Raw genomic sequence first — 26261 nt, forward strand, 5'->3', positions numbered from 1 at the left:
ATCTCCGCTATTGCTGTTTTTAAATTGCTTAGATTTTAGCTGTTTTTGTAAGCCACTCCGAGCCCTGGGGGAGTGTTTTTAAGATGTTTTTTAAAGATATTTTAAAGATGTTTTAAATTGTTAGATATTAGCCTTTCTTGTAAGCCGCCCCGAGCCCTAGGGGTGTGGCGGCATATAAGTTTAAATAAAAAATAAATAAAATAATAAAGCTGTTTGGTAGGATGTTTGGAATGGTGGGAGTTGAAGTCCAAAACACCTGGAGGGAGGGCCGAAGTTTGCCCATGCTTGACTATGGCTTCAAGTGACAGGAGAGGTGACTCCATTTGAACTTGAGGAATAAATTGCTGACCATCAGAAGAACTGTAGAACAGTGGAGTCCTTCCTTGGAGTTTGGATGCCCATCTGTCAGGAGGGCTTTGATATGGTCCTTTCCTTGCCACGGTTAGGTGGATCTGCAATTGGCTAAGCGAACGAACCCAAAGGGTGCTCACTAATGCGTCATCTTCATCATGGAAAGAAGTGACAAGTGGAGTGCCGCAGGGCTCCGTCCTGGGCCCGGTTCTGTTCAACATCTTTATTAACGACTTAGACGAAGGGTTAGAAGGCACGATCATCAAGTTTGCAGACGACACAAAACTGGGAGGGATAGCTAACACTCCAGAAGACAGGAGCAGAATTCAAAACGATCTTGACAGACTAGAGAGATGGGCCAAAACTAACAAAATGAAGTTCAACAGGGACAAATGCAAGATACTTCACTTTGGCAGAAAAAATGGAAATCAAAGATACAGAATGGGGGACGATGCCTGGCTTGACAGCAGTGTGTGCGAAAAAGACCTTGGAGTCCTCGTGGACAACAAGTTAAACATGAGCCTACAATGTGATGCAGCAGCTAAAAAACCCAACGGGATTCTGTCCTGCATCAATAGGGGAATAGCGTCTAGATCCAGGGAAGTCCTGCTCCCCCTCTATTCTGCCTTGGTCAGACCACTTTACCTGGAATCGCACTGTGTTCCATTCTGGGCACCACAGTTGAAGGGAGATGTTGACAAGCTGGAAAGCGTCCAGAGGAGGGCGACTAAAATGATTAAGGGTCTGGAGAACAAGCCCTATGAGGAGCGGCTTAAAGAGTTGGGCATGTTTAGCCTGCAGAAGAGAAAGCTGAGAGGAGACATGAGAGCCATGTACAAATACGTGAAGGGAAGTCCTAGGGAGGAGGGAGCAAGCTTGTTTTCTGCTGCCCTGCAGACTAGGACGCGGAACAATGGCTTCAAACTACAGGAAAGGAGATTCCACCTGAACATCAGGAAGAACTTCCTCACTGTGAGAAGTTCTGTTCGACAGTGGAACTCTCTCCCCGGGGCCGTGGTGGAGGCTCCTTCTTTGGAGGCTTTTAAGCAGAGGCTGGATGGCCATCTGTCGGGGGTGCTTTGAATGCGATTTCCTGCTTCTTAGCAGGGGGTTGGACTGGATGGCCCATGTGGTCTCTTCCAACTCTACTATTCTATGATTCTATGATTCTATGAAGGCACAAGGGGGTCGGACTGGATGGCCCCTGGGGTCTCTCCCCACTTCCCTCTGTGCATGCAAGGGGAGTGTCCCATCCCGTCCCATCCCAGCCCTGCCTTCTCCTCCTCTTCCTCCTCCTCCTTCCCTGGATTTAAACGGGACGCCTGCTTTGTCCCGCCGCTGGAGCGCGATGGAGCCGGACGGGAGGAGCCGAGGATGCGGCCGGGGTCGGATGGAGCCGGAGGAGAAGGACAAGCAGCGCTGAGAACAGCCAGGTAACCCAGCTCCCTGGAGCACGTGCAGAGTGCTCTTTCCAAACTATGGGGACCCCTCTCTCCTTTCTTCCCTCCCTTGCAGACAAAGTCAGAAGCGAGAGAGAGAGAGACAAAGAGAGTTCTGGCTTCGGATTGCAACTCCCTGCATCTCCCAACCTGGAAAGCCTCTCCCAGTCCTCTCCCTTCTCTTGCTCTGGGGATGGGGACCATACTGGGTGCTGTACTGGGAAGAAAAAGAGAACTTTCCTCCACTTTCCTCCCTAGTTTTGGTTTGCAACTCCCGGCATGTCCCAATCCAGCCATGCTTTGCCAAAGTTTTCAGAGAAGCCTAGGAAGCCAATCCCAAGTTCTTCTCTCCTTTTGGCAGTACTGATTGCTGGGAACTGTATTGGGAAAATAGAACTGGGTTGTTGTATGTTTTCCGGGCTGTCTGGCCATGTTCCACAAGTATTCTCTCCTGACGTTTCGCCCACATCTATGGCAGGCATCCTCAGAGGTTGTGAGATATATAAACTTCACTAACCTATTTTCCAATATACCGCACAACCTCTGGGGATGCCTGCCATTAAGGTGGGTGAAACGTCAGGAGAAAATACTTCTGGAACATGGCCATACAGCTCAGAAAACACACAACAACCCTGTGATCCCAGCCATGAAAGCTTTCGAAAACACAAAAATAGAGCTGTTCCCAGGCTTCTCCCTAGTGCTTCCCCCCACTCAGTTCCACTGGTTGGGGGATGTAATAATAATAATAATAATAATAATAATAATAATAATAATAATAATAATAATAATAATGGTAAAGGTTTCCGCTGATGTTAAGTCCAGTCATGCCTGACTCTGGGGGTTGGTGCTCATCTCCATTTTTAAGGCGAAGAGCCGGCGTTGTCCATAGACATCTCCAAGGTCATGTGGCCAGCATGACTGCATGGAGTGCTGTTACCTTCCCGCCGGAGCGGTACCTATTGATCTACTCACATTTCCATGTTTTCAAACTGCTAGGTTGGCAGGAGCTGGGGCTAACAGCAGGCGCTCATTCCACTCCCGGGATTTGAACCTGGGACCTTTTGGTTTATATTTATTTATTTATATTTATACTTTATTTATATCCTGTCCTATCTTTTTTATTCACCATGAGCCTCTGTGATGTTTACTTGATGGCAGTATGTGCCCTCTTTTTTAAACTTGATGTACAGTAAATGTTGCTCATGTACACAAGCTTGTTAATACTGATAGCTAACATTCTGGCCAAATCATAGTTTCATAGAGGACTCAGGGCAGATTCCAGCGACAAAAAGGCAAACATTCAATGCCTGCTGAAACGATAAATATAAATACAATATTGGCCATACAAGATCTAACATAGACCAACATAGACCAAATTAAACCCACATATATACCAAATTGCAACATGCAACCTAAAATTTAATTACATTATATATAGTATAAGACGTGAACATCAGTTTACAAAACCCCCCAAGGTTCGTTTGCTGAATAGCCTCAAAATGGATTATATTGTCGGTGATGTCGATAGAGCCGGCCGAGCCAACAAAGCTAGAATACAAAAGGTATTAGCCAAAGATAAAGGTTTTCCCCTGACATTAGTCTAGTCGTGTCCGACTCTGGGGGTTGATGCTCATCCCATTTCTAAGCCAATGAGCCGGCGTTGTCCATAGACACCACCAAGGCCATGTGGCCAGCATGACTGCATGGAGCTCCGTTACCTTCCCGCCGGAGCGGCACCTATTGATCTACTCACATTTCCATGTTTTCGAACTGCTAGGTTGGCAGGAGCTGGGGCTAACAGCAGGAGCTCACTCCACTGCCTGGATTTGAACTGCCGACCTTCCGATCAGCACGTTCTGCAGCTCAGTGGTTTAACCTGCTGTGCCACTGGGGGCCCAGGTCCCAGGTTAGCAACCAAAATATTATCCTTAATGATTCCTCTAAAAAGCCGAAAGACTCTATATCATAAAACATACAATTATTATTATTGACACAACAACACAGTATGACACAGCAAACAAAATAGACATGCTGGATTTCGTACCACAAAATCACAAGTCGAACACCTCCCAAATATTTAGGACTGTGTGATGTATTTTCGGACGATACTTGCAAATCCCAGTCAGGTGACCTTTTGCAGTTGACAGACTGTAATTTTGTCAACGTCTATTGTTTCCAAATGCCGGCTGAGATCTTTTGGCACGGCACCCAATGTGCTGATCACCACCGGGACCACCTGTACTGGTTTCTGCCAGAGTCTTTGAAGTTCGATCTTGAGGTCCTGATAGCGGCTGAGTTTTTCCTGTTGTTTTTCGTCAATGCGACTGTCACCTGGGATGGTGACATCAATAATCCAAATAATAATAATAATAATAATTATTATAATTATAATTATATGAGGATTTAAAGATTGAATTGCAAAGACTGGCACAAGCCAAGGTGGTCCCAGTGGTGATGGGCACACTGGGTGCAGTGCCTAAAGACCTTGGCCTGCACTTAAACACAATCGGCGCTGACAAAATTACCATCTACCAGCTGCAGAAGGCCACTTTACTGGGATCTGCACGCATTATTTGCCGATACATCACACAGTCCTAGACACTTGGGAAGTGTCCAGCGTGTGATTCAGTACAACAGCCAGCAGAGTGTCTGCTGTGAACTCAACTTGTTGTGTTTCAAATTATTATTTTATTATGACATAGCAAACAAGATAGATATGCTGGACTTCGTATCACAAAATCACAAGTCGAACACTTCCCAAGTGTCTAGGACTGCGTGATGTATTTTCGGATGATGCGCGCAGATCCCAGCAGGGTGGCCTTTTGCAGTTGGCGGATCGTAATTTTGTCAATGTCTATTGTTTCCAAATGCCGGCTGAGATCTTTTGGCAATGCGCCGATCACCATAATAATTATTATTACACTATGTAACATCATATTTGTTCCTGGATTATTAATGCCATTTCCTGACTGATTCTATCATAGAAACATAGGGAAAAAAAGTTTGTTAAACTGCACAAACTTTGATTCTGTGGGACATCCTGCTATAGCACATTTTGCTCTGGTTTTCCAATGAATATCTCATTGAGTCTCAACCAAGTGGCTGAGGGGGGGGAAAGGAAAGGGCCTGAGGCTGTTAGGAATGGTGGGAGTTGGAGTCCAAAACACCTGGAGGGAGGGCCCAAGTTTGCCCAGGCCTGCCTTAGAAGATGCCTTGATGTCTGACCTTGTAGAGGTGCCTTCGGTGTGGTTTCCTCCCCGAACAGGGGAATGCACTTTGCACATGTTCAACATGCGACTCAGTCAGACCTGGTTGCAAAGAGAGCCCGGCTTTGTTCCTAGGGGCAGTTGTGCGCATTGTGTGTAATTCAATGCCACCCCGGCGGTGACAATGGCGTGTTTCACGGCAAACAACTTTCCTTCTGAATTTTTAACCATGTTTTGGAGAGGTTGGCAAAGGCCTGCCAGGTGTTGGGTTACTTGGTCCCACGGTGATGAAACTGGAGCCTTATAACTAACTCTTTGTAGGAGTTTCAAACAATATATATATTCTATAATGTATATGTATTGCACCATACTCTGTGTGTGTGTGTGCATACACAATGTAATATGACTTTTCTTCCTGGGTTATAAATGCCATTTCCTAATTTATTCTATCATAAAAACTTGGGGAAAGTTTACTAAACTGCAAAAACTTTGTCTTCGCAGGAGGGACATAACGGAGACTACAAATCCCATTATTTTCTAGCTAGCTGGATGATGCAGTCCAAAAATAGAATATTGGAAAGTCCTGCAAGTACAATAGAGTCTCACTTATCCAACATTCTGGATTATCCAACGCAGTCTGCCTTTTGGTAGTCAATGTTTTTGTAGTCAATCTTTTCAATACATTGTGATGTTTTGGTGCTAAATTCGTAAATACAGTAATTACTACATAACATTACTGCGTATTGAACTATTTTATCTGTCAAATTTGTTGTATAACAAGATGTTTTGGTGCTTAATTTGTAAAATCATAACCTAATTTGATGTTTAATAAGCTTTTCCTTAATCCCTCCTTATTATCCAACATATTCGCTTATCCAAGGTTCTGCCGGCCCATTTATGTTGGATAAGTGAGACTCCACTGTACATACACACACACACACACATGCAAGATAGATAGATAGATAGATAGATAGATAGATAGATAGATAGATAGATAGATAGATAGACAGATAGATAGATATAAACACACGATTTTTGTTCCTGGGTTATAAATGCCATTTCCGAATTGATTCGATCATAAAAACATGGGGAAAGTTTATTAAACTGCAAAATGGCTAAAATCAAATGCATTGAGCAGGACCAAAAATAAATCTTAAAGAAACTCAGCTTTTCAAGAACACAGAAAATTGCAAAAAAAATATTCTGGAACTTCAAATCCCATAGCAGAGACTACAAATCCATTACTTCCTAGCCAGCTGGATGATGCAGTCCAAGAAATAGAACATTTGAAAGTCCTGCAAGTATTTCAAAGTTTTTGGAAGCAAAGCTGGGTTCTGGGAGATATAGTCCAATATCCAGAACATTTGCTGGCAGTAGGTTCTGAGGAGTTCTAGTCCAAAAGCCTGAAGAATAACCGTCTGGCTCAGGTGTACATCTGCACTGTAGAACTAATCCAGTTTGGCCCCACTTTAACTGACATGGCTCGATGCTGTGGAATCCTGGGATTCCAGAAAAGGACAAAGACTTTGCAAAACCTCAGTTCCCAGGATTGCCTATGCATTGAGTTGTGGCAGTTAAAGTGGTGCCAAACTGCATTCATTCTACAGAAGGCATGGGCAAAGTTGGGCTCTCCGGGTGTTTTGGACTGCAACTCCCAGCATTCCTAAAAGCCTCAGGCCCTTTCCTTTTCCCCCTCCGCCGCTTAAGCGGCGGAGGGGGAAAAGGAAAGGGCCTGAGGCTGTTAGGAATGCTGGGAGTTGCAGTCCAAAACACCCGGAGAGCCCAACTTTGCCCAAGCCTGTTCTACAGTGTAGATGCACCCTAAGCGTCCTGCCCATTCCCAATTACTTCTGCATTTTTGGTCCCTTTGTAGCATGTAAACAAAGCCTAGCAGCGCTTGGAAACGTTGGAACGGTTGGGCCTTCGGCTCAGTCCTAAATGACTCCATCTCCAGTTTTATGGGTTTGTTTTTAAAAGTGAAAATGGAACTTCCCCAGCTGTTCTTTCTCTCTTTCTCTTCCCTATACAATGAGTCCAAACAGCTCTCACTCCTCAAATAAGGACAAGTTGAATGGACACCGTCTTTTAAAATGCATGTATTGGTTTTTGCAGCCAGATTGCATCTTTTCCTGGCAGAGTTGGGAAATCGATATTTTTTGCATTCCACCTCCCAGAATATAATAATAATAATAATAATAATAATAATAATAATAATAATAATAATAATAATAATAATAATAGCAATAATAATAATAATTAAAACCAGTACAAGAAAACCACACTACAAACTAGAGCTGACAGCTGGCACAACAAAACATTGCATGGAGAGTTCCTTGACAAAATTGAAGGAAAAGCTGATAAGGAGAAGACCTGGCTCTGGCTCACGAATAGGACCCTGAAGAAGGAGACAGAAGGCCTGATCCTTGCAGCCCAGGAGCAAGACATCAGAACAAAGGCAATTAAGGCCAAGATCGAAATATCAGCTGATGACCCAAAATGCAGACTCTGCAAGGAAACCGACGAAACCATTAATCATATCCTCAGCTGCTGTAAGAAAATTGCACAGACAGACTGCAAACAGAGGCACAACTACGTGGCCCAAATGATTCATTGGAACTTATGCCTCAAGTACCACCTCCCAGCAGTAAAGAACTGGTGGGATCACAGACCTGCAAAAGTATTGGAAAATGAGCACGCAAAGATACTGTGGGACTTCCGAATCCAGACTGACAAAGTTCTGGAACACAACACACCAGACATCACAGTTGTGGAAAAGTAAAAGGGGACAGTTGCATTGACGAAAAACAACAGGAAAAACTCAGCCGCTATCAGGACCTCAAGATTGAACTTCAAAGACTCTGGCAGAAACCAGTGCAGGTGGTCCCGGTGGTGATCGGCACATTGGGTGCCGTCCAAAAGATCTCAGCCGGCATTTGGAAACAATAGACATTGACAAAATTACAATCTGCCAACTGCAAAAGGCCACCCGACTGGGATCTGCACGCATCATCCGAAAATATATCACACAGTCCTAGACACTTGGGAAGTGTTCAACTTGTGATTTTGTGATACGAAATCCAGCATATCTATCTTGTTTGCTGTGTCATAATTATTATTTTTATTTATTTATTTATTTATTTATTTATTTATTTATTTATATACCGCTCTATCTCCCCGAAGGGACTCATGGAGGTTTCCAGCATAAATATAAAACAACATACAATACAATACAACAAATAATACATTACATTACAAAATACAGCAAAATACAGAATCCCCTAACCAAGAAGTTTTGGGACATAGAGTTCCCCAGAGTTCTGTTTTCTAGACTCTGCCCTCTAATATCCTTCTTTTATTGGTCATTGGTGAAGACATTACTGTGTTTTGTAGCATCTATATTCTATATCAAGGTGGTGCAAAACTACAACTCCCATCATTCTTCTCCATTGGCTATGCTGGCCAGGGATGCTGTGAGTGACAGTCCAGCAATGTCTGGATTGTTGCCAGGAATGCTATACATGGCATGCCTTTTGATTGTTTGGAACGAGACACAAGGAAGGGACTGTATAGCCTTCCATATGGTACTGGACTACAAATCCCATCTGCTCTATCCAGCATAGGATGACGGGAGTTGTAGTCCACCGTCTGGAGGGTTGCATACTCCTGAGTTTTGCACAGCAAAGAATTCCCTGCCCATCATGTTTTTATTGTGCCATCATCATCATTGTCATTATTATCATCATTGACTCTTATATTCAAATCCAGCCAGTAATCAACCAATTTTTAAATCCATTACAGTAGAGTCTCATTTATCCAAGCTAAACGGGCCCGCAGAAGCTTGGATAAGCGAATATCTTGGATAATAAGGAGGGATTAAGGAAAAGCCTATAAAACATCAAATCAGGTTATGATTTTACAAATTAAGCACCAAAACATCATGTTATACAACAAATTTGACAGAAAAAGCAGTTCAATACGCAGTAATGTTACGTTGTAATTACTGTATTTACAAATTTAGCACCAAAATATCACGATATATTGAAAACATTGACTACAAAAATGGCTTGGATTATCCAGAGGCTTGGATAAGCGAGGCTTGGATAAGTGAGATTCTACTGTATTATCAATGGCTTGTAGTTTTATATCACGAGAAAGTTTTCTGTATCCAAAAAAAAGGACCAAAAACGGCTCCTAGGAATAACACGGCCCTGTTGTTTCATTATTTATGTGTTTATTGATTTAATTAAATTATTTATATCCTGCCTGATAGCTAGCTAAAGATATCACACCGTCCGTAGACTAAAAAAGCAGCGTAGAGACTTCCAGAGTAAAAAACCCAAAATGGACAAAGGAGAGGAAAAGGCTCCTAAGAAGGAAACCTGGAACTTGAACCATGGCTTTATTTTGCACCTGGAATAATATTGTGTCCATTTCTGGGCAAAGCAAGTCAAGAAGGAGATGGACAAGACGGAAAGTGTCCAGAGAAGGATGATCAAAATGGTCAAAGGTCTGGAAACAATGAATCCCTCTGAGGAGAGGATTAAGGAGCTGGAGATGTTTAGCTTGGGAAGGAGAAGGTCGAGAGAAGCTATGTTTAAATATCACTCTGTAACACAATTTGAAAACACAAGTGTGCCTGGTTTGAAAGTGCTCTTCCTGTTTAATTGTGTGATGCTTACTTGGAAAATACATAGTTGTTCTACTCCAGAAACTTCGTTTTTGTATCTTACACAAAGTAGGTTGAAGTGGTTGAGACTATATGAGAGATTCATTGAAAAACTATAGCAAAGCGTGCTGCAGGATGTCCCACAAAAACATGTTCCAAGCAGCCCAAAAAACTCACAGCAACCTAGTGATTCCAGCCATGAAAGCCTTTGACAATACAATGACGGGCACTGTTTGATGGTGGAATGTGCTGCCAATAGTCCAATGGAGTTTCCTTTTCTGGAGGTTTTAAGCATGTTGGATGGCCATCTGTTGGGAGGGCTTGGGTTTTGTGTAGCTCCCTGGAAAAAATTGGACTGGATGGTCCTTGGGGTCTCTTTCAAATCTAATAGAAGATAAACTGCCTTCTGGGAGGGTGATTGAGGTCCTTCTTTTCAAACAGAAGGCTATCCATTGGGAGGGCTTGGATTGTGTTCTTCTGAATGGCAGAAGCGGGTTGGTCTGGATGGCCTTTGAGGAGTCATTTTCAGCACGGGGATAATAATAGTAATAGTAATAATAATAATAATAATAATAATAAGAAGAAGAAGAAGAAGAAGAAGAAGACCTGGCTCTGGCTCACGAATGGGACCCTGAAGAAGGAGACAGAAGGCCTGATCCTTGCAGCCCAGGAGCAAGACATCAGGACAAAGGCAATTAAGGTCAAAATCGAAAAATCAGCTGATGACCCAAAATGCAGACTGTGCAAGGAAACCGACGAAACCATGGATCATCTCCTCAGCTGCTGTAAGAAAATTGCACAGACAGACTACAAACAGAGGCACAACTATGTGGCCCAAATGATTCATTGGAACTTATGCCTCAAGTACCACCTCCCAGCAGCAAAGAACTGGTGGGACCACAAACCTGCAAAAGTATTGGAAAATGAACACGTAAAGATACTGTGGGACTTCCGAATCCAAACTGACAAAGTTCTGGAACACAACATACCAGACATCACAGTTGTGGAAAAGAAAAAGATTTAGATCATTGATGTTGCCATCCCAGGTGACAGTCGCATTGATGGAAAACAACAGGAAAAACTCAGCCGCTATCAGGACCTAAAGACTCTGGCAGAAACCAGAGCAGGTGGTCCCAGTGGTAATCGGCACACTGGGTGCCGTGCCGAAAGATCTCAGCCGGCATTTGGAAACAATAGACATTGACAAAATTACGAGCTGCCAACTGCAAAAGGCCACCTGACTGGGATCTGCACGCATTATCCGAAAATACATCACACAGTCCTAGACACTTGGGAAGTAGTCAACTTGTGATTTTGTGATATGAAATCCAGCATGTCTATCTTGTTTGCTGTGTCATATAATAAAATAATAATTAATTGCATTTGTTCTGATGGCTTGCTCCTGGGCTGCAAGGATCAGGCCTTCTGTCTCCTTCTTCAGGGTACCATTCGTGAGCCAGAGCCAGGTCTTCTCCTTATCAGCTTTTCCTTCAATTTTGTCAAGGAACTTTCCATGCAATGTTTTGTTGTGCCAGCTGTCAGCTCTAGTTTGTAGTGCGGTTTTCTTATACTGATTCTTTGTCTTCTGTGCTTTGAGGAGTTTCTGATTTTTGACTTCAATCAAGGCAGGTTCTTCACTTTGCTTTACATATTCTGCCATCACCATCACCATCATCATCATCATCATTATTACTATTATTATTATTATTGGATTGTGTCTTTGCACAGCAGAATGGGGTTGGACTGGATGGCCGTTGGGCTCTTTTCCAGCGGTTGGATTCCATGACCCTTTTCTTGGATTCTGTGACCCAACATGTGCCTTAGCATGTCCCCTGGACCTGATATAGTGGCCATTGTCAAGCTGTCGCTGGCATCTCTTCCAGCTCTAGCCTCGGTTTTAAATATTGTTTAGATGGAGGATTCCCCAGAGGGGCCTGATTTATGCCTGTTTGCTCTTCTGGGCTTGTTTCCAGTGCAGACGACCAGAAGCGGAGCGGCTTGCTGCAAGGACTGTTGCTCCTCCGAGGCACCTTTGGCACAAAGAGGTGCCCTCGATCAGGACCAATTCTTTCATCCGCTGCTCTTCTTTTTGGGAAGAAGGAGATGACTCTCAACACCCAGAGACGAGGAGGAGGAAGAGGAAGAGATCATAACAACATCATGAGCCCAGTCCAGAGAAGGGCCAGCACCCCTCTGCCCGTTTCCCGGTCAGGGATGCTGGGCGTCCATCCGAACTGGGCCGCATCCGGCCACCCACAGCTGGGACAATCCTCTTCTTGCGAGCCCCAAGGATCCCGAACCGAACCCCGAGGCAGCTGGTCATCTGGATCCTCCGACTCGGACGGATCCTGGGCGTCATTGTACCGAGTGGTGCTTTTGGGTGACTCCGGCGTGGGCAAGACCAGCTTGGTCAACCTGTTTGCCGGTGTTCAAGACAAGGATGTGCCGGAGCAACAGATTGGTAAGAAGGATGTGCATTGGGGGGATTGAAGTAGCATCCACACTATAGAATTGCTGCAGTTTGATACCACTTTGATTGCAGGGCTCAGTGCTATGGAGTCGTAAGAATCCTAGTTGTGTGAGTTCTTTAGCCTTCTCTTAAAAGGCCTCACTAAACTTTGAATCTTAGGCTGCAGCCAAAAAGTGGCATCAAAGGGCTATAGTTATAACTAAGCCGAGTATCCCTTATCCAAAAAGCTTGGACCAAAAATATTTTGGATTTATTTTGTTCATATTTTGGAACACTGTATTTACATATAGTATAATACAGATGATGAGGTATCTTGGAGATGGGACTCAAGCCTCTTTCTCTCTCTCTATAAAAATGTAATGTGAATAATTTCCATGGAGTAAACAACAAAACCACTGGACCAAATCACACCAAATTTGGCCACAAAATACATAGTCATTAAATCTACGTCTTTCCATAAAAAAACTCTATAAAATTAGGTCCAAATTACAAAAAACCCGCCCAAAAGCCAAAAATTACTAACCACTCATGTACAGAGACCCCCCGGGAAACTTGGTGATGTTAGCAAGGTGAGCAGGGTTTCAATTGCCACCGCAAGCCGACAGTTAATCATCATTATTATTATTATTATTATTTTATTATGACACAGCAAACAAGATAGATATGCTGGATTTCGTATCACAAAATCACAAGTCGAACACTTCCCAAGTGTCTAGGACTGTGTGATTTTTTATTATTATTATTATTATTATTATTATTATTATTATTATTATTATTATTATTATTATTGGGTTCCTGGGAACCATCAAAATGAACAAAACCTAGCCGTCAGCAGTAAAAAAATTCTACAAATCTGGACAGTAATTAAAGAACAACACTCTGAAAATAAGGGTATTCTAGACAGGAAACAACCAGAGCCAGCTAACACCTCCCAATAAAGGATTCCCCCAGGGAGGAAACAACCATGCTTTGAAGCTGCAAGCCCATACAATGCTAATCAAAGTGACTAATTACAACATTGATACTTGCCTCCACAAACAAAAACCCACTTAGGATGATGCTACAGCAATGTGTGACCGGGCACAGCTACTTGCTGTATAATGCAGTTTCAGAGTGCAGTTGAACTGTATTGTATCACAGTGTGGACTCATATAATCCAGTTCAATGCAGTTCAATTGCATTCTGAAACTGCATTGTTTGGCAGTGTAAATTCAGCCTCAATCAGCCTGCTTATAATCTGCCTAGGCTGCATCCACATTGGAGAACAAGTGCAGTTCAAAACCACTTGGCTCTATGTATGTAATCTTGGGGTTTGTAGTTTGGTGAGGCGGCAGCACTCCTTGGACGAGAAGCCCAAAGACCTTGTGAAACTACAATTCCCAGGATTCCATAGCACTGAGCCATGGCAGTGTATATATCAGATATGTATGTTCAGTAATGTATGTTCAGTAGATGAATGAGGTGTATAACACATCCTAGAAATATATTTGGCAATACTATATATACGAGGGTTATCCAGAAAGAAGATTACATTTTGGAATTAAAAATGAACAAAGTATAGGAGAAAACATGAACCATATGCAGTTGAAAGCCACACCCAAATACCACTTCTCAACATAGTCACCATTCAAATCTAGGCACTTATCATAGCGATGAATGAGCTTGGAAACTCCTTCCCCACAAAATTCTGCCGCTTGCGTCCTCAACGCAGCGTTTTGGCAACGATGCGCAGCTGCGGGAAGGGGTGACCGGCTGGTTGAGAACGCAAGCGGCACAATTTTGTGGGGAAGGAGTTGCCAGGCTCATTCATTGCTATGATAAGTGCCTAGATTTGAATGGTGACTATGTTGAGAAGTGGTATTTGGGTGTGGCTTTCAACTGGATATGATAAATGTTTTCTCCTATACTTTGTACATTTTAAATTCCAAAACGTAATCTACTTTCTGGATAACCCTCGTACTTTAGGACAAATTTAGTCTGAATGAGAATACCGTAGAGTCTCACTTATCCAACATAAACGGGCTGGCAGAATGTTGGATAAGTGAATATGTTGGATAATAAGGGGGCATTAAGGAAAAGCCTATTAAACATCAAATTAGGTTATGATTTTACAAATTAAGCACCAAAACATCATGTTATACAACAAATTTGACAGAATAAGCAGTTCAATAAGCAGTAAAGTTATGTTGTAATTACTGTATTTATGAATTTAGCACCAAAATATCACAATGTATTGAAAACATTGACTACAAAAATGCGTTGGATAATCCAAAACGTTGGATAAGCGAGTGTTGGATAAGTGAGACTCTACTGTATTTACTTTAGTATTTCCTTATTGACTACTAGAACTATGTAAACAAAGTAGTGAGAACTAAAAATTGTTTTGAGATTCTTATTTTTATTTAGACCATTCGCTTAGTATTTTGACATAGATATCTGTGCTTGATTGATCTTTCCAGAAGATACCTATGAGCGCACCTTGTCTGTGGACGGCGAGGAGACCACCTTGATGGTGATGGACACCTGGGAGGCGGAGAAGCGGGTATTATTATTATTATGTTTATTATTATGTTTATTTACATCCACTTTCCGGTCTTAAATGAGACTCAAAGCAGCTCACAACATTAAAAACAATTCAAATTACAACTTAACAAGGTGGCAGATTTGTAGACCTTCCATTGAGATCCAACAATGTCAGTTTTAAGACTTTCTAGTGCATTCAACAACCTGTATCCACAGTTTCTGCATCCATGGATTCAACCGTTCATGGCTTGAAAATATATGTATTTTAAAATTTCCAAAAGCATACTTTGATTTTGATATTCTTATATCAAAGGGATGCAATTCTACTGCATCATTTTATGTTCAAAGCACCATTAGCTGCTTTGAACTGAATTATACGACAGTGTAGACTCCAGCAAATAATGTGGAGTATCCACTTTGATAACCTGGATTATATGGCAACCTGGTACTTGAGCATCCATGGGTTTTTGTGGTCCTGGAACCAAGCCCCAGTTGATACCGAGTGCCTCACTATCTATCTATATATATAAAAATGTAATGTGTATAATTAGGACCGAGTTAACAATAAAACCACTGGGCCAAATCACACCAAATTTGGCCACAATACTCATCACTTTTCAAGGAGTGACCATAAAAAAGAAAAAAAAACACCCTGACCCTATGTAGAAAGCAGCCAGGCTTTTAAGCTGCAAGACTATTCAGTGCAATTCAAGTTGGCCAAACAAGGATTCCCCTACAAAGGAAGTAACCAGGCTTCAAAGCCGCTCTTTGATTGAGGTTGCTACTCCAGCTTGCCAAACAAGGTATAACATAGCCAGGCATTGAAGCTGCAAGGCTATTCAGTGCAATTCAACCAGACCAACAAAGGATTAACCTTGGTAGAAGGCAGCCAGGCTTTGAAGCAGGGATACTACTCTCTACTATTGAAGCTGACCAACCAAAGATTCCCCTAGGTAGCAAGCAGCCAGGCTTGGAAGCAGCGAGGTTATTCATTTTAATTCTAGCAGCCCAAAAAACCATTCCCCTATAACGCAAGTAACCGCCCTTCCAAGCAGCAAACCTATTCTGTTGCATTCCAGTTCACCAAACAAGGACTCCCATAAGAAGAAGACGGCCAGGCTTTGAGGCTGCAAGGCTATTTACTGCTATTCCACCTGGCCAACAAAGGATTCCCATAAGCCACAGCAACCTGTGGTCGGGCACAGCTAGTATAATTATAAAGGATTATTACTAGAATAGCACAATTAATGGGCGTTTCTAATAAGGACTTTAATATAATGGTTGTTTTTGGAGTTCACTCCACTTGCAACGGCACAAAAGTAACTCTGCTTGGAATGCAGCCGCTGTATTGGGAAGATTGTTATATAAAGTGCGTCTACGCTGCAGATTAAACTAGGTCTGGCACCACTATAACTATGGAATCACGGGAGTTGTAGTTTGGTGTCAAAGAGTGCTAGTGTCAAATTGCAACTCCAAGGATTCTGCATGGCAAGTGGAAGTGCATTATCGAAGGCTTTCATGGCCGGAATCACAGGGTTGTTGTGTGTTTTCCGGGCTGTATGGCCATGTCCCAGAAGCATTCTCTCCTGAAGTTTCGCCCACATCTATGGCTGGCATCCTCAGAGGATGCCTGCCATAGATGTGGGCGAAATGTCAGCAGAGAATGCTTCTGAAACATGGCCATACAGCCTGGAAAACACACAACAACCCTGGAAGTGCATTAATTCTATAGTGCAGATGCAACCTGGAAAGCAATGCAGAAAAGGACTTGTCGGCACAGAACAACTGCGATGATTATTAATCAGATATTGGAGAAGTTACTTTCCGAGTAACTATCCCTGAGTGTCCTATTTTCCCATATCAAACATTTTTTTTTTTCAGTCATAGAGAATGGCTCTGTCCCTGGCTCTCCCCTCGGGGCGTCCAGCTTGGCTCCACGTGGGAAGCCAGCATCCCATCGATTGTGGTTTAAATTTGTCGCCCGGCCTCTCTCTCCAAAGCTTTGGTTTGGGGATGGCGATCGATTCGGAACAGATGCAAAACATTCCATCAGACGGAGCAGCACAAGAGGCAGGAGTCACCGAATCATAGTCAGAGGGGACCTCCAGAGGCCATCTAGTCCAACCCCCTTTGCCAGGAGATGCATTTACTTCTGGAGTAGCCGTAAAGCCTCAAAGAGAGGGAAATTAATACTTGGATGTGAGGATTCAGAATCTGTAAAGCCAGGCATGGGCAACCTTGGGCCCTCCAGGTGTTTTGGACTTCAACTCCCACCATTCCTAACAGCGTACCGGCTGTTAGGAATTGTGGGAGTTGAAGTCCAAAACACCTGGAGGGCCCAAGGTTGCCCATGCCTGATCTGTGCTTCAAAGCAGACACTGGAATTTGCCATGAACAGAGAGACTGTGTCAAACACAGCCCGGAGGCAGAAAGCTTTTAATCTGCAGATGGTCAGTTCAGCCAAGTGGAAAGGCAGAGGTCCTTCCCGGCCGGAAAGGGTCAGAAAGGCTTCTGCCACTCAAAAGATGGAGACAGCAGCCTCTTGCCCATTTGCCCTGGACCCACAATCACAGGCTTCATGTCTTGATACGCAGTCTTGCCATTATGCCATTCAGACTCCCAGAGTGCATCTGCACTGCAGGGTTAATACAGTTTGACACCACCTTAGTGGCCAATAGAGGATCCCCTGGTGGCGTAGTGGGTTAAAGCCTTGTGACTTGAAGGTTGGGTTGCTGACCTGAAGGTTGCCAGGTTGGAATCCAACCCGGGGAGAGCGCGGATGAGCTCCCTCTATCAGCTCCAGCTCCATGCAGGGACATGAGAGAAGCCTCCCAAAAGGATGGTAAAAACATCAACACATCAGGGCGTCACCTGGGCAACATTCTTGCAGACAGCCAATTCTCTCACTCCAGAAGCAACTCCAGTTGCTCCTGACACGGGAAAAAAACAAAAACAAAACTTGGGTTGCTGACCTGAAGGTTGCCAGGTTCGAATCCAATCCGGAGAGAGCGCGGATGAGCTCCCTCTATCAGCTCCAGCTCCATGCGGGGACATGAGAGAAGCCTCCCACAAGGATGGTAAAAACATCAAAACATCTGGGCGTCCCCTGGGCAACGTCCTTGCAGACAGCCAATTCTCTCACTCCAGAAGCAACTCCGGTTGCTCCTGACACGGGGGGGGGGGGGACTTGGGTTGCTGACCTGAAGGTTGCCAGGTTCGAATCCAACCCGGGGAGAGCGCGGATGAGCTCCCTCTTTCAGCTCCAGCTCCATGCAGGGACATGAGAGAAGCCTCCCACAAGGATGGTAAAAACATTAAAACATCCGGGCATCCCCTGGGCAACGTCCTTGCAGATGGCCAATTCTCTCACTCCAGAAGCAACTCCGGTTGCTCCTGACACAAAAAAAAACAAAAACAAAACTTGGGTTGCTGACCTGAAGGTTGCCAGGTTCGAATCCAACGCGGGGAGAGCGCAGATGAGCTCCCTCTATCAGCTCCAGCTCCCTATGTGGGAACATGAGAGAAACCTCCCACAAGGATGGTAAAAACATCAAAACATCTGGGCTTCCACTGGGCAACGTCCTTGCAGACGGCCAATTCTCTCACACCAGAAGCAACTTGCAGTTTCTCAAGTCACTCCTGGCACGAAAAAAAATGCCAGTGGTCTATTGTATTGAAATCATGAGAGCTGTGGTTTTACAAGACTCTAGCCTTCTCTGCCAAACTACAAACACCAAACTACCAATACCAAGATTGCCTAGCAATTGAGCCATAGCACTTAATGTGTTGTCAACCTGCATTAATTCTCTAGTGTTGATGCATTTGCCTGAAATGCAAGGTAAGGCTTCTCTCTAGGGTTAGAATCATTTTTTCCTTGTGTGACGCTTCTATCTAATGAAGGATGTCTGTAATCCTAGAATCAGAGGGGACTGCAAAGGCCATCTAGTCTAACCCCATTCTGCAGGAGCCCCCAGTGGCACAATGATTTTAACCCTTGTGTTGGCAGGACACAAGAGTGGGGTGAGCTCCCGTCTGTCAGCTCCAGCTTCCCATGTGGGGACACGAGAGAAGCCTCCCACAAGGATGGTAAAACTTCAAAACATCCGGGTGTCTCCTTGGGCAACGTCCTTGCAGGCGGCCAATTTCTCTCACACCAGAAGCAACCTGCAGTTTCTCAAGTTGCTCTTGACATGAAAAAAAAAAAAAACTCATTCTGCAATACAGGAAGACACAATCCAAATCCTCTTGACAGATGGTCATCCAGGCTCCTTGTAAAAATAGAGAAGGTGACTTTACTGAACTCCAGACAGCACTGGGTACAATTCTTGAACGGTCAGGAAATTCTTCCTAATGTTTTGGTGCAATATCTCTTTTTGGGGATTGAATCTGCTACTTCCCGTCCTAATCTATGGAGCAGCAGAAAACAAACTTGGCCGTTCCTCACTATGGTTACATTTATTTTATTGTTGCAAATGCAGTGCTGTTGTGCATGCAGTTGTGAATTCGAGACCATAGAGTTACAACCCAACACAAGGTTTGCATAATATAATCAGAGTGTAATTGCACACTTGGAGATTTATGTTCCACATCTCAGCTGGAGTCCTTTTAACTGGCATTCATGTCAAATGGAGTCTCTGTATGTATGTGGTGCAAGCAATATATATATATATATATATATATATATATATATATATATATATGTATGTAAAGGGTTCCCCTGACGTTAAGTCCAGTCGTGACCGACTCTGGGGGTTGGTGCTCATCTCCATTTCTAAGCCAAAGAGCTGCCGTTGTCTGTAGACACCTCCAAGGTCAGGTGGCCGGTATGACTGCATGGAGCGCCGTTACCTTCCCGCCAGAGTGGTACCTATTGATCTACTCACATTGCCATGTTTTCGAACTGCTAGGTTGGCAGGAGCTGGGGCTAACAGCGGGCGCTCATTCTGCTCCCGGGATTTGAACCTGGGACCAGGGGCCCCCATATATATATATATATATATATATATATATATATATATATATATATACACAGTAGAGTCTCACTTATCCAACATTCACTTATCCAACATTCTGGATTATCCAAAGCATTTTTATAGTCAATGCTTTCACTATATCATGATATCTTGGGGCTAAATTCGTAAATACAGTAAGTACTACGTAGCATTACTGCTTATTGAACTACTTTTTCTGTCAAATTTGTTGTATAACATGATGTTTTGGTGCTTAATTTGTAAAATCATAACCTAATTTGATGTTTAATCGGCTTCTTCTTAATCTCTCCTTATTATCCAACATATTCGCTTATCCAACGTTCTGCCGTTTATGTTGGATAAGTGAGACTCTACTGTATACACACACACACACACACACACACATGGACTTATACTAGTCAGGTTTTCTGCCTTTTGTATTTATATTAAATGAACTCAGCATTGACTGATGACTCCCACATCAGTCAAGTGATCAGTCTGCTTTGAGATTTGGTCTGAAATTTACAGTAGCTAACCAATTGTCCGAACCTGTATTGAATGAGGTTAAGATCATTCCTTTAAAGCGGGCATGGGAAAACTTTGCCCCCCCCCCCAAGTGTTTTGGACTTTGACTTCCACAACTCCTGCAGCCTATCAGGCTGCTTTAAAGTCTGGACTAAGCCCTGAATCCACTAAATGTCTCTTTCACCTTATTTCCGCAGGTCCCGGAGGAGGACAACTGGTTCCACAACTACTGCATGCAGGTGGGCAACGCTTACGTCATCGTCTACTCCATCACCGACCGGGGGAGCTTTGAGAGCGCCTCGGAGCTGCGGATCCAGCTGCGGAGGACGCGCCAGGCGGAGAACATCCCCATCATCTTGGTGGGGAACAAGACGGACCTGGTGCGCTGCCGGGAGGTCTCCGTGGAAGGTGAGTCCACGCGAAAGGGGCCAAAGAGTCTTGGGAGACAGAGCAAGCCCAACATAAGTCAACGATGTGATGAGCGGCTGAAAAAGCCCATGCGATTCTCTGCTGCATCAATAGGAGTATAGTGCCAGATGAAGGGAGGTTATAGTCCCACTCTTTTTTGCTTTGGACAGAACTCACCTGGAATCAGAACCCTGTGTCCTGTTCTGGGCAAAGCAATTTAAGGAGCTGGACAAGATAGAAGGTGCCCAGAGAAGGATGAACAAAATGGCCCAAAGTCTGGAAGCTAAGTCTTATGAGGAGGGGATGTTGTGGAATTTTGTTTGGACGCGGGTGAAGAAAGCAGACTGACAGCAGAAGTTGTCTTCAAGATAGTTTACTTTTGGCCAAGAGCAGGTGACAATGTTAGCGAATGCCCAGAAAACGCAATGACACCCCTTGCCTGGTGTGGCTTTCCAATTTATACAATTTTACAGAAGCATGCGCAGAAAGCTAACTGACAATGGAATTTGTTGACTATTATAATCCTTTTGGACATGCGTAGTTGCCTTGTAACTTATATAACTCATTACTCATCACATCAGGTGAAGTGTCCATAGTTTGTTCCACGTATGCACTATCCTCGGGTGACATGTTCATAGTTCATCCCACGTATGCATCATTCAGCAGCCAAATCATTACTGCAGTTTGCATCACCTTATATTGTGAGCAAAGAGCAAATGTCAGGCAGAACATGTCCTGTCAACACTTTCATGGAAAAACAAGATTTTTGAGTAAGGGTCATCTAGGAAAGGGATTTTTAGGGTCTTTAAATAAAATATTTAAGAGCTGCTCCATTAGGGACATGAGAATCATGTTTAAATATCTAAAGCAGTGGTTCTCAACCTAGGGTCCCCAGATGTTTTTGGCCTTCAACTCCCAGAATTTCTAACAACTGGTAGACTGGCTGGGATTTCTGGGAACTGTAGGCCAAAAACATCTTGAGACCCCAGGTTTTAAACCACTGATATCACATTGCAGAGGGGGTAAGGCTTCTATTCTCTGAAGACTAGAACACAATGGAGCAATGGGTTCAAACGGGAGGGAAAGATATTCCACCTGAACATTAACAGAACTGTTTGTCAGTGGACTGCCTAGGAGTCTGGTGAAACCTGGGGATCTTAAGCAGAAGCTGGATGGTCATAATAATAACAATATAATAACAAGACTTTATTTTTATTCTGCTCTATCTCCCTGAGGGGACTCAGGGCGGATTCCAGCATAAACAACACAAAGGCAAACATTCATCTGTCAAGAGAGCTTGAATTGTGTTCTCTTGCCTGGCAGAAGCAGGTTGGACTAGATGGCCCTTATGGTCTCCTCCAACTCTTAAGATTTGTGGGAGAGATTTGATGATGTGTTCCTGCATAACATAATGGATGGCTTGTAGTCTCATCCAATGCAGTGACCTATGATACTAATAATAAAGGGTGCAAGAAGATGTTCCGGTATGTTGTCGAAGGCTTTCATGGCTGGAATCACTCTCCTGACGTTTTGCCTTTATCTGGGGCTAATGGCATATTCAGAGGTTCTGGTGGCAGTGAGGCAAGTGGAGTATGTAAATATCCCTGTGGAATAATGCCCAGAGAAAGCAAGTGTGAATGTTGCAATTGGCAAGCTTGAATAGTATTGAGTAGCCATGAAGCTGCAAGGTCAATCAGTGAGGGTATCCGCATAAAAGTATCCTGGAATCCACAAGCACATGAGCAATTTCAATAGAAAGGAGGAAACCAAGAAAATGGACAAAATCTGATTACCAGTATTGAAAAACACTAGAATCAAGACAGTAAATAAAGAACACCACTCAGAAACAGAGGAACTCCAGACAGCTAACAATTAAGTGCCAGTTAACACCTCCCAAACAGAGGATGCCCCCAGGCAACAACAGCCAGCAAATACCCTCACTGATTGACTTTGCAGCTTCATGGCTATTCAATGCATTCAAGCTTACTAATGACAACATTTATACTCACTTTAAGCAGACGAATGTTCTTCACTGCCATCAGTACATCTGAAGACGTTGGCTATAGATGCAGGCGAAATGTCAGGAGAGAATGCTCCTGGAACAGGGCCATACAGCCTAAAAAACTCACAGCAACCCTGTTCCAGTATATTTGGGGTCAATTAAATTGGTGGTGTATCAGGGCATGGAAAACCCTGAAAGCAGAGTTTTGGGTCTCCTGCAAGTTTATAGACCAGTCATGGGCAAACTTTGGCCCTCCAGGTGTTTTGGACTTCAACTCCCACAATTCCTAACAGCCTATCGGCTGTTAGGAATTGTAGGAGTTGAAGTACAAAACACCTGGAGGGCTGGAGTTTGCCCATGACTATTTCCTCCCCTGAGTTCATACCTATTGCGCCAAATTGCTATATGTGTGTGTGTGTGTAAAGAAATCCTTGCAAAGTTGCTTGCAAGAGATCTCTGCAAAAAGGGAGCTGAGATCTTTGCAGAGGCAAGCCACGCCTCAAACAATGTATCGGTTTGCTGGCAGATAGCTGAGTTTGTCAGTTGGAAATCTGAGCTTGTAGGGAGAGCACAGAAAAGACAGGCTCTCTAGCTACGGTCAAGTAGCAGTGTTTAAATATGCTATGCTGTATATATTGAATGCTGATTGATTAGTTATTGATCCTATGCAACTACAAGGACATTGTATGATTGCTGAACTGTTTATTTGACTTCAACTCAACAAGTAAAGTTTTCTTTGTTCTTTTAATTCCTCTGCCTGGTCTGAGTCTTTTGCACATGGTGTTAACTGGACGCTGCTGGTTCCGCTGTACACACACTCGCTAACAATACCTGTGTCCTTTTCTCTTCCTTGGCAGAGGGCCGGGCGTGTGCCGTGGTCTTTGACTGCAAGTTCATCGAGACATCGGCCACCCTACAGCACAACGTGACGGAGCTCTTCGAAGGGGTGGTGCGCCAGATCCGCTTGCGCCGGGATAGCAAGGAGGCCAACGCCCGGCGCATGTCGCTCTACAAGCGCAAGGAGAGCCTCACCAAGAAGGTGCGGCGCTTCCTGGACCGGCTGGTGGCCCGCAACAACAAGAAGGTGGCCCGCAAGGTCCGCTCCAAGTCCTGCCACGACCTCTCGGTGCTGTGAACGCTCTGGAGGCCCTTCCTTGCCTCCTCCTCCTCTCCAGCCTTCCTCCTCGCCTCTACCTTGGGGTTTGCAATCTCTCTTCTTTGCTGGTGGCTCTTAGGAGAGGACTGGCTGGTTGAGAAATGCAAAGGACAAACGGCAGCCAGGAGAAAAGGGACAGCCAAGGGAAAGCAGAAGCCACAAGCCAGCACTGGATCAATGGAGTAGCCACCTAGCACCTATGACCAAGAAGGCAACACATGACATGGATTGTGGCATCACAATATGGGACATCATCTTTCCCAATTTTCCTGACCCAAAAAATTCTGGGATGCCATCATGGCCTCTGATAGATCTTTCAAGGAGTCCAGTAGGTTTGCTACAGTGCTACACTTAGGCAGAATAAATGAATTGCAAAGATATAGGATGGATGAAACCTGGTTGACAACAGTCCATATGAAAGGGATCTAGAAGTCTTAGTACATACATGTGTCAACAGTGTGATGCAGTAGCTTAAAAAGTCAATACTATTCTAAGTGACATCAATAAGAGCCTAGATCAAGGGAAGTCCTAGTCCCACTCTCTTCTGCTTTGGTCAGATCTTACTTGGAATAGTTCTGTTTCCATTTCCTGACAAAGCAATTCAAAAAGAAGACGGACAAGATGGAAGGTGTCCCAAAAAGGGTGACCAAAGTGGGCAAAGCTCTAGAGATACAGAGCAATGGATTCAAACTGCAAGAAAGAAGATTCCATCTAAATGTTAGGAAGAAGTTTTTAATAACAAGAGCTGTCTAACTGTGGAATATGCTACAACAAAGTGAAGTGGAGTCTCCTTCTCTGGAGGTTTTAAGCAGCGACTGGATGGTGATATGTCAGCAGGACTTTGATGTTAAAAGGGGGTTGGACTGGATGTCCCTTGGGGTCTCTTTCAACTCTAGGATTCTATAAGCTGAGCATGGGGCATATACTGCTAAGGGCTGAATGATGCTCATTGGCACACTTTTCCCATCCCTGGTTTGGGAAGCCAGAGATGCAGGACTTTGGATCTGATGTCCACTCGAGGCTGGAGAAGCCAAAGAGGGCTGCTAAGAGGTTTGGGAGATTCAACTTGAAGCCAGCAGAGTTTCCAGCTGGTTCTCTGTGTGTGTATATATATATGTAAACACGACATTGGATGAGCCATTTTTTCCTCTGCTGCCTTTAAAAATAAGGAGCCATCTGCTTGTTTGATTCCTATCAGCACTGCGTGTACATTTGTAAATAAAGCCAGCGGTATGACACGGACACCCCTGGCTGCTTTCCTCCAAACAAACTCAGCCATGATGCTGCTGTGTGTCCCAGCTGTCCTTCCCCGAAACCTTCGCTGCTGGGACACTTGCAGTGAGAGAATCGGAAAAGCCGGGGCCCAGCGCCAGGTTTGGTGGCTCAGGGACCGGTCCCTTTTCCTCCCGGGTCAGGTCAGAAGTTTCCATGGCTGGTGGGGATTGTTTAAGGAGGCAAAGCCCGGGAGAAGGAGAGGCTGAGCGCCAGCATTTTGCAGACATTCGTCTTGTCAGAGGAGGAGGAGGAGAGCAACCGTCCCAACTGTACTCTTTCCTCCCCTAGAGTCACACAAATAAACAATCCCTGGTGCCTTCTTGCATACATCACTGTCACAGGGCTTTCTAACCAACGGTTGCAAATAATCAGAGATTTGTTTTGTTTTGTTTGGGGGGGCATGACCCCAGATCCCATCATCCCCTGCCAAGCACATTCAGTCAGGAATACTGGGAGCTGGAGTCCAAAACAACATGTTTCTCCATCTCCTGTCTGCAGTACATCGTTCAACTGATCTGCCCCTGAAAAACCCAGGGGTGATGGTGATGGTGATATTTATTTGTATCCCACTTTTCTCTGGATTGAGACCCAACATGGCTAACCATTGGGAAACTGTGAATGTCAAGGACCACACATGCAGATTTGTAACTTAAACTAATTACAGTAGACTCTCCGTTAACCAAAATTAAAGCAACTCTCAATAATACTTTAAATACTTAAAATGATTTTATTTTAAACACCATTTAAATAAATGTACAGTAGAGTCTCACTTATCCAACACTTGCTTATCCAATGTTCTGGATTATCCAACACATTTTTGTAGTCCATGTTTTCAATGCATCGTGATATTTTGGTGCTAAATTCGTAAATACAGTAATTACTACATAGCATTACTGCGTATTGAACTACTTTTTCTACCAAATTTGTTGTTAAACATGATGTTTTGGGCTTAATTTGTGAAATCATAAGCTAATTTGATGTGTAATAGGCTTTTCCTTAATCCCTCCTTATTATCCAACATATTAACTTATCCAACGTTCTGCCGGCCCGTTTATGTTGGATAAGTGAGACTCTACTGTACATCATGCATTCACAAAGCTGTTTTATACAACAGTAAGATTATGTTACATTGGGTTGCCTAAATTTGCTTTTAATGCCTGTATTTCAATAGCAATATCAAGTCAATGCAGAGTTTATGGTATGGTATAATATGGGGGTATAGGATTCCAATTTTTAATTGTAACTCTCAAGCAACCAGAAATTACATTTA

General features: G+C 43.8%; 1 protein-coding gene across 2 annotated transcripts; it reads left to right on the forward strand.

The window, feature by feature from the left end:
• Positions 1–1526: 1526 nt before the first annotated feature.
• On the forward strand, positions 1527–25697 carry rem1 (RRAD and GEM like GTPase 1). Of its 2 annotated transcripts, none has more exons than XM_062979148.1 (5): positions 1527–1784; positions 11636–12123; positions 14592–14674; positions 20348–20558; positions 23418–25697. In XM_062979148.1, the coding sequence occupies exons 1-5, from the start codon at positions 1549–1551 to the stop codon at positions 23693–23695; spliced, it is 1296 nt and encodes a 431-aa protein (XP_062835218.1). In that variant the 5' UTR covers positions 1527–1548; the 3' UTR covers positions 23696–25697. The 2 variants fall into 2 exon arrangements, with proteins under 2 accessions (XP_062835218.1, XP_062835219.1); XM_062979149.1 differs by having other exon boundaries at positions 1673–1784; positions 11641–12123.
• Positions 25698–26261: the final 564 nt, after the last annotated feature.

Source organism: Anolis carolinensis, chromosome 4 (genome assembly GCF_035594765.1).
Source record: "Anolis carolinensis isolate JA03-04 chromosome 4, rAnoCar3.1.pri, whole genome shotgun sequence".
NCBI classification, from domain to species: Eukaryota; Metazoa; Chordata; class Lepidosauria; order Squamata; family Dactyloidae; genus Anolis; species Anolis carolinensis.

What these genes read in the sequence shown, in the direction of transcription:
- rem1 (XM_062979148.1), top strand. Translation starts at nt 1,549, where the DNA reads ATGGCCCCTGGGGTCTCTCCCCACTTCCCTCTGTGCATGCAAGGGGAG. An exon ending in CCTGGGAGGCGGAGAAGCGG is followed by an intron (nt 14,675 to 20,347) that starts GTATTATTATTA and finishes TTATTTCCGCAG; the next exon opens with GTCCCGGAGGAGGACAACTG. An exon ending in CCGGGAGGTCTCCGTGGAAG is followed by an intron (nt 20,559 to 23,417) that starts GTGAGTCCACGC and finishes CTTCCTTGGCAG; the next exon opens with AGGGCCGGGCGTGTGCCGTG.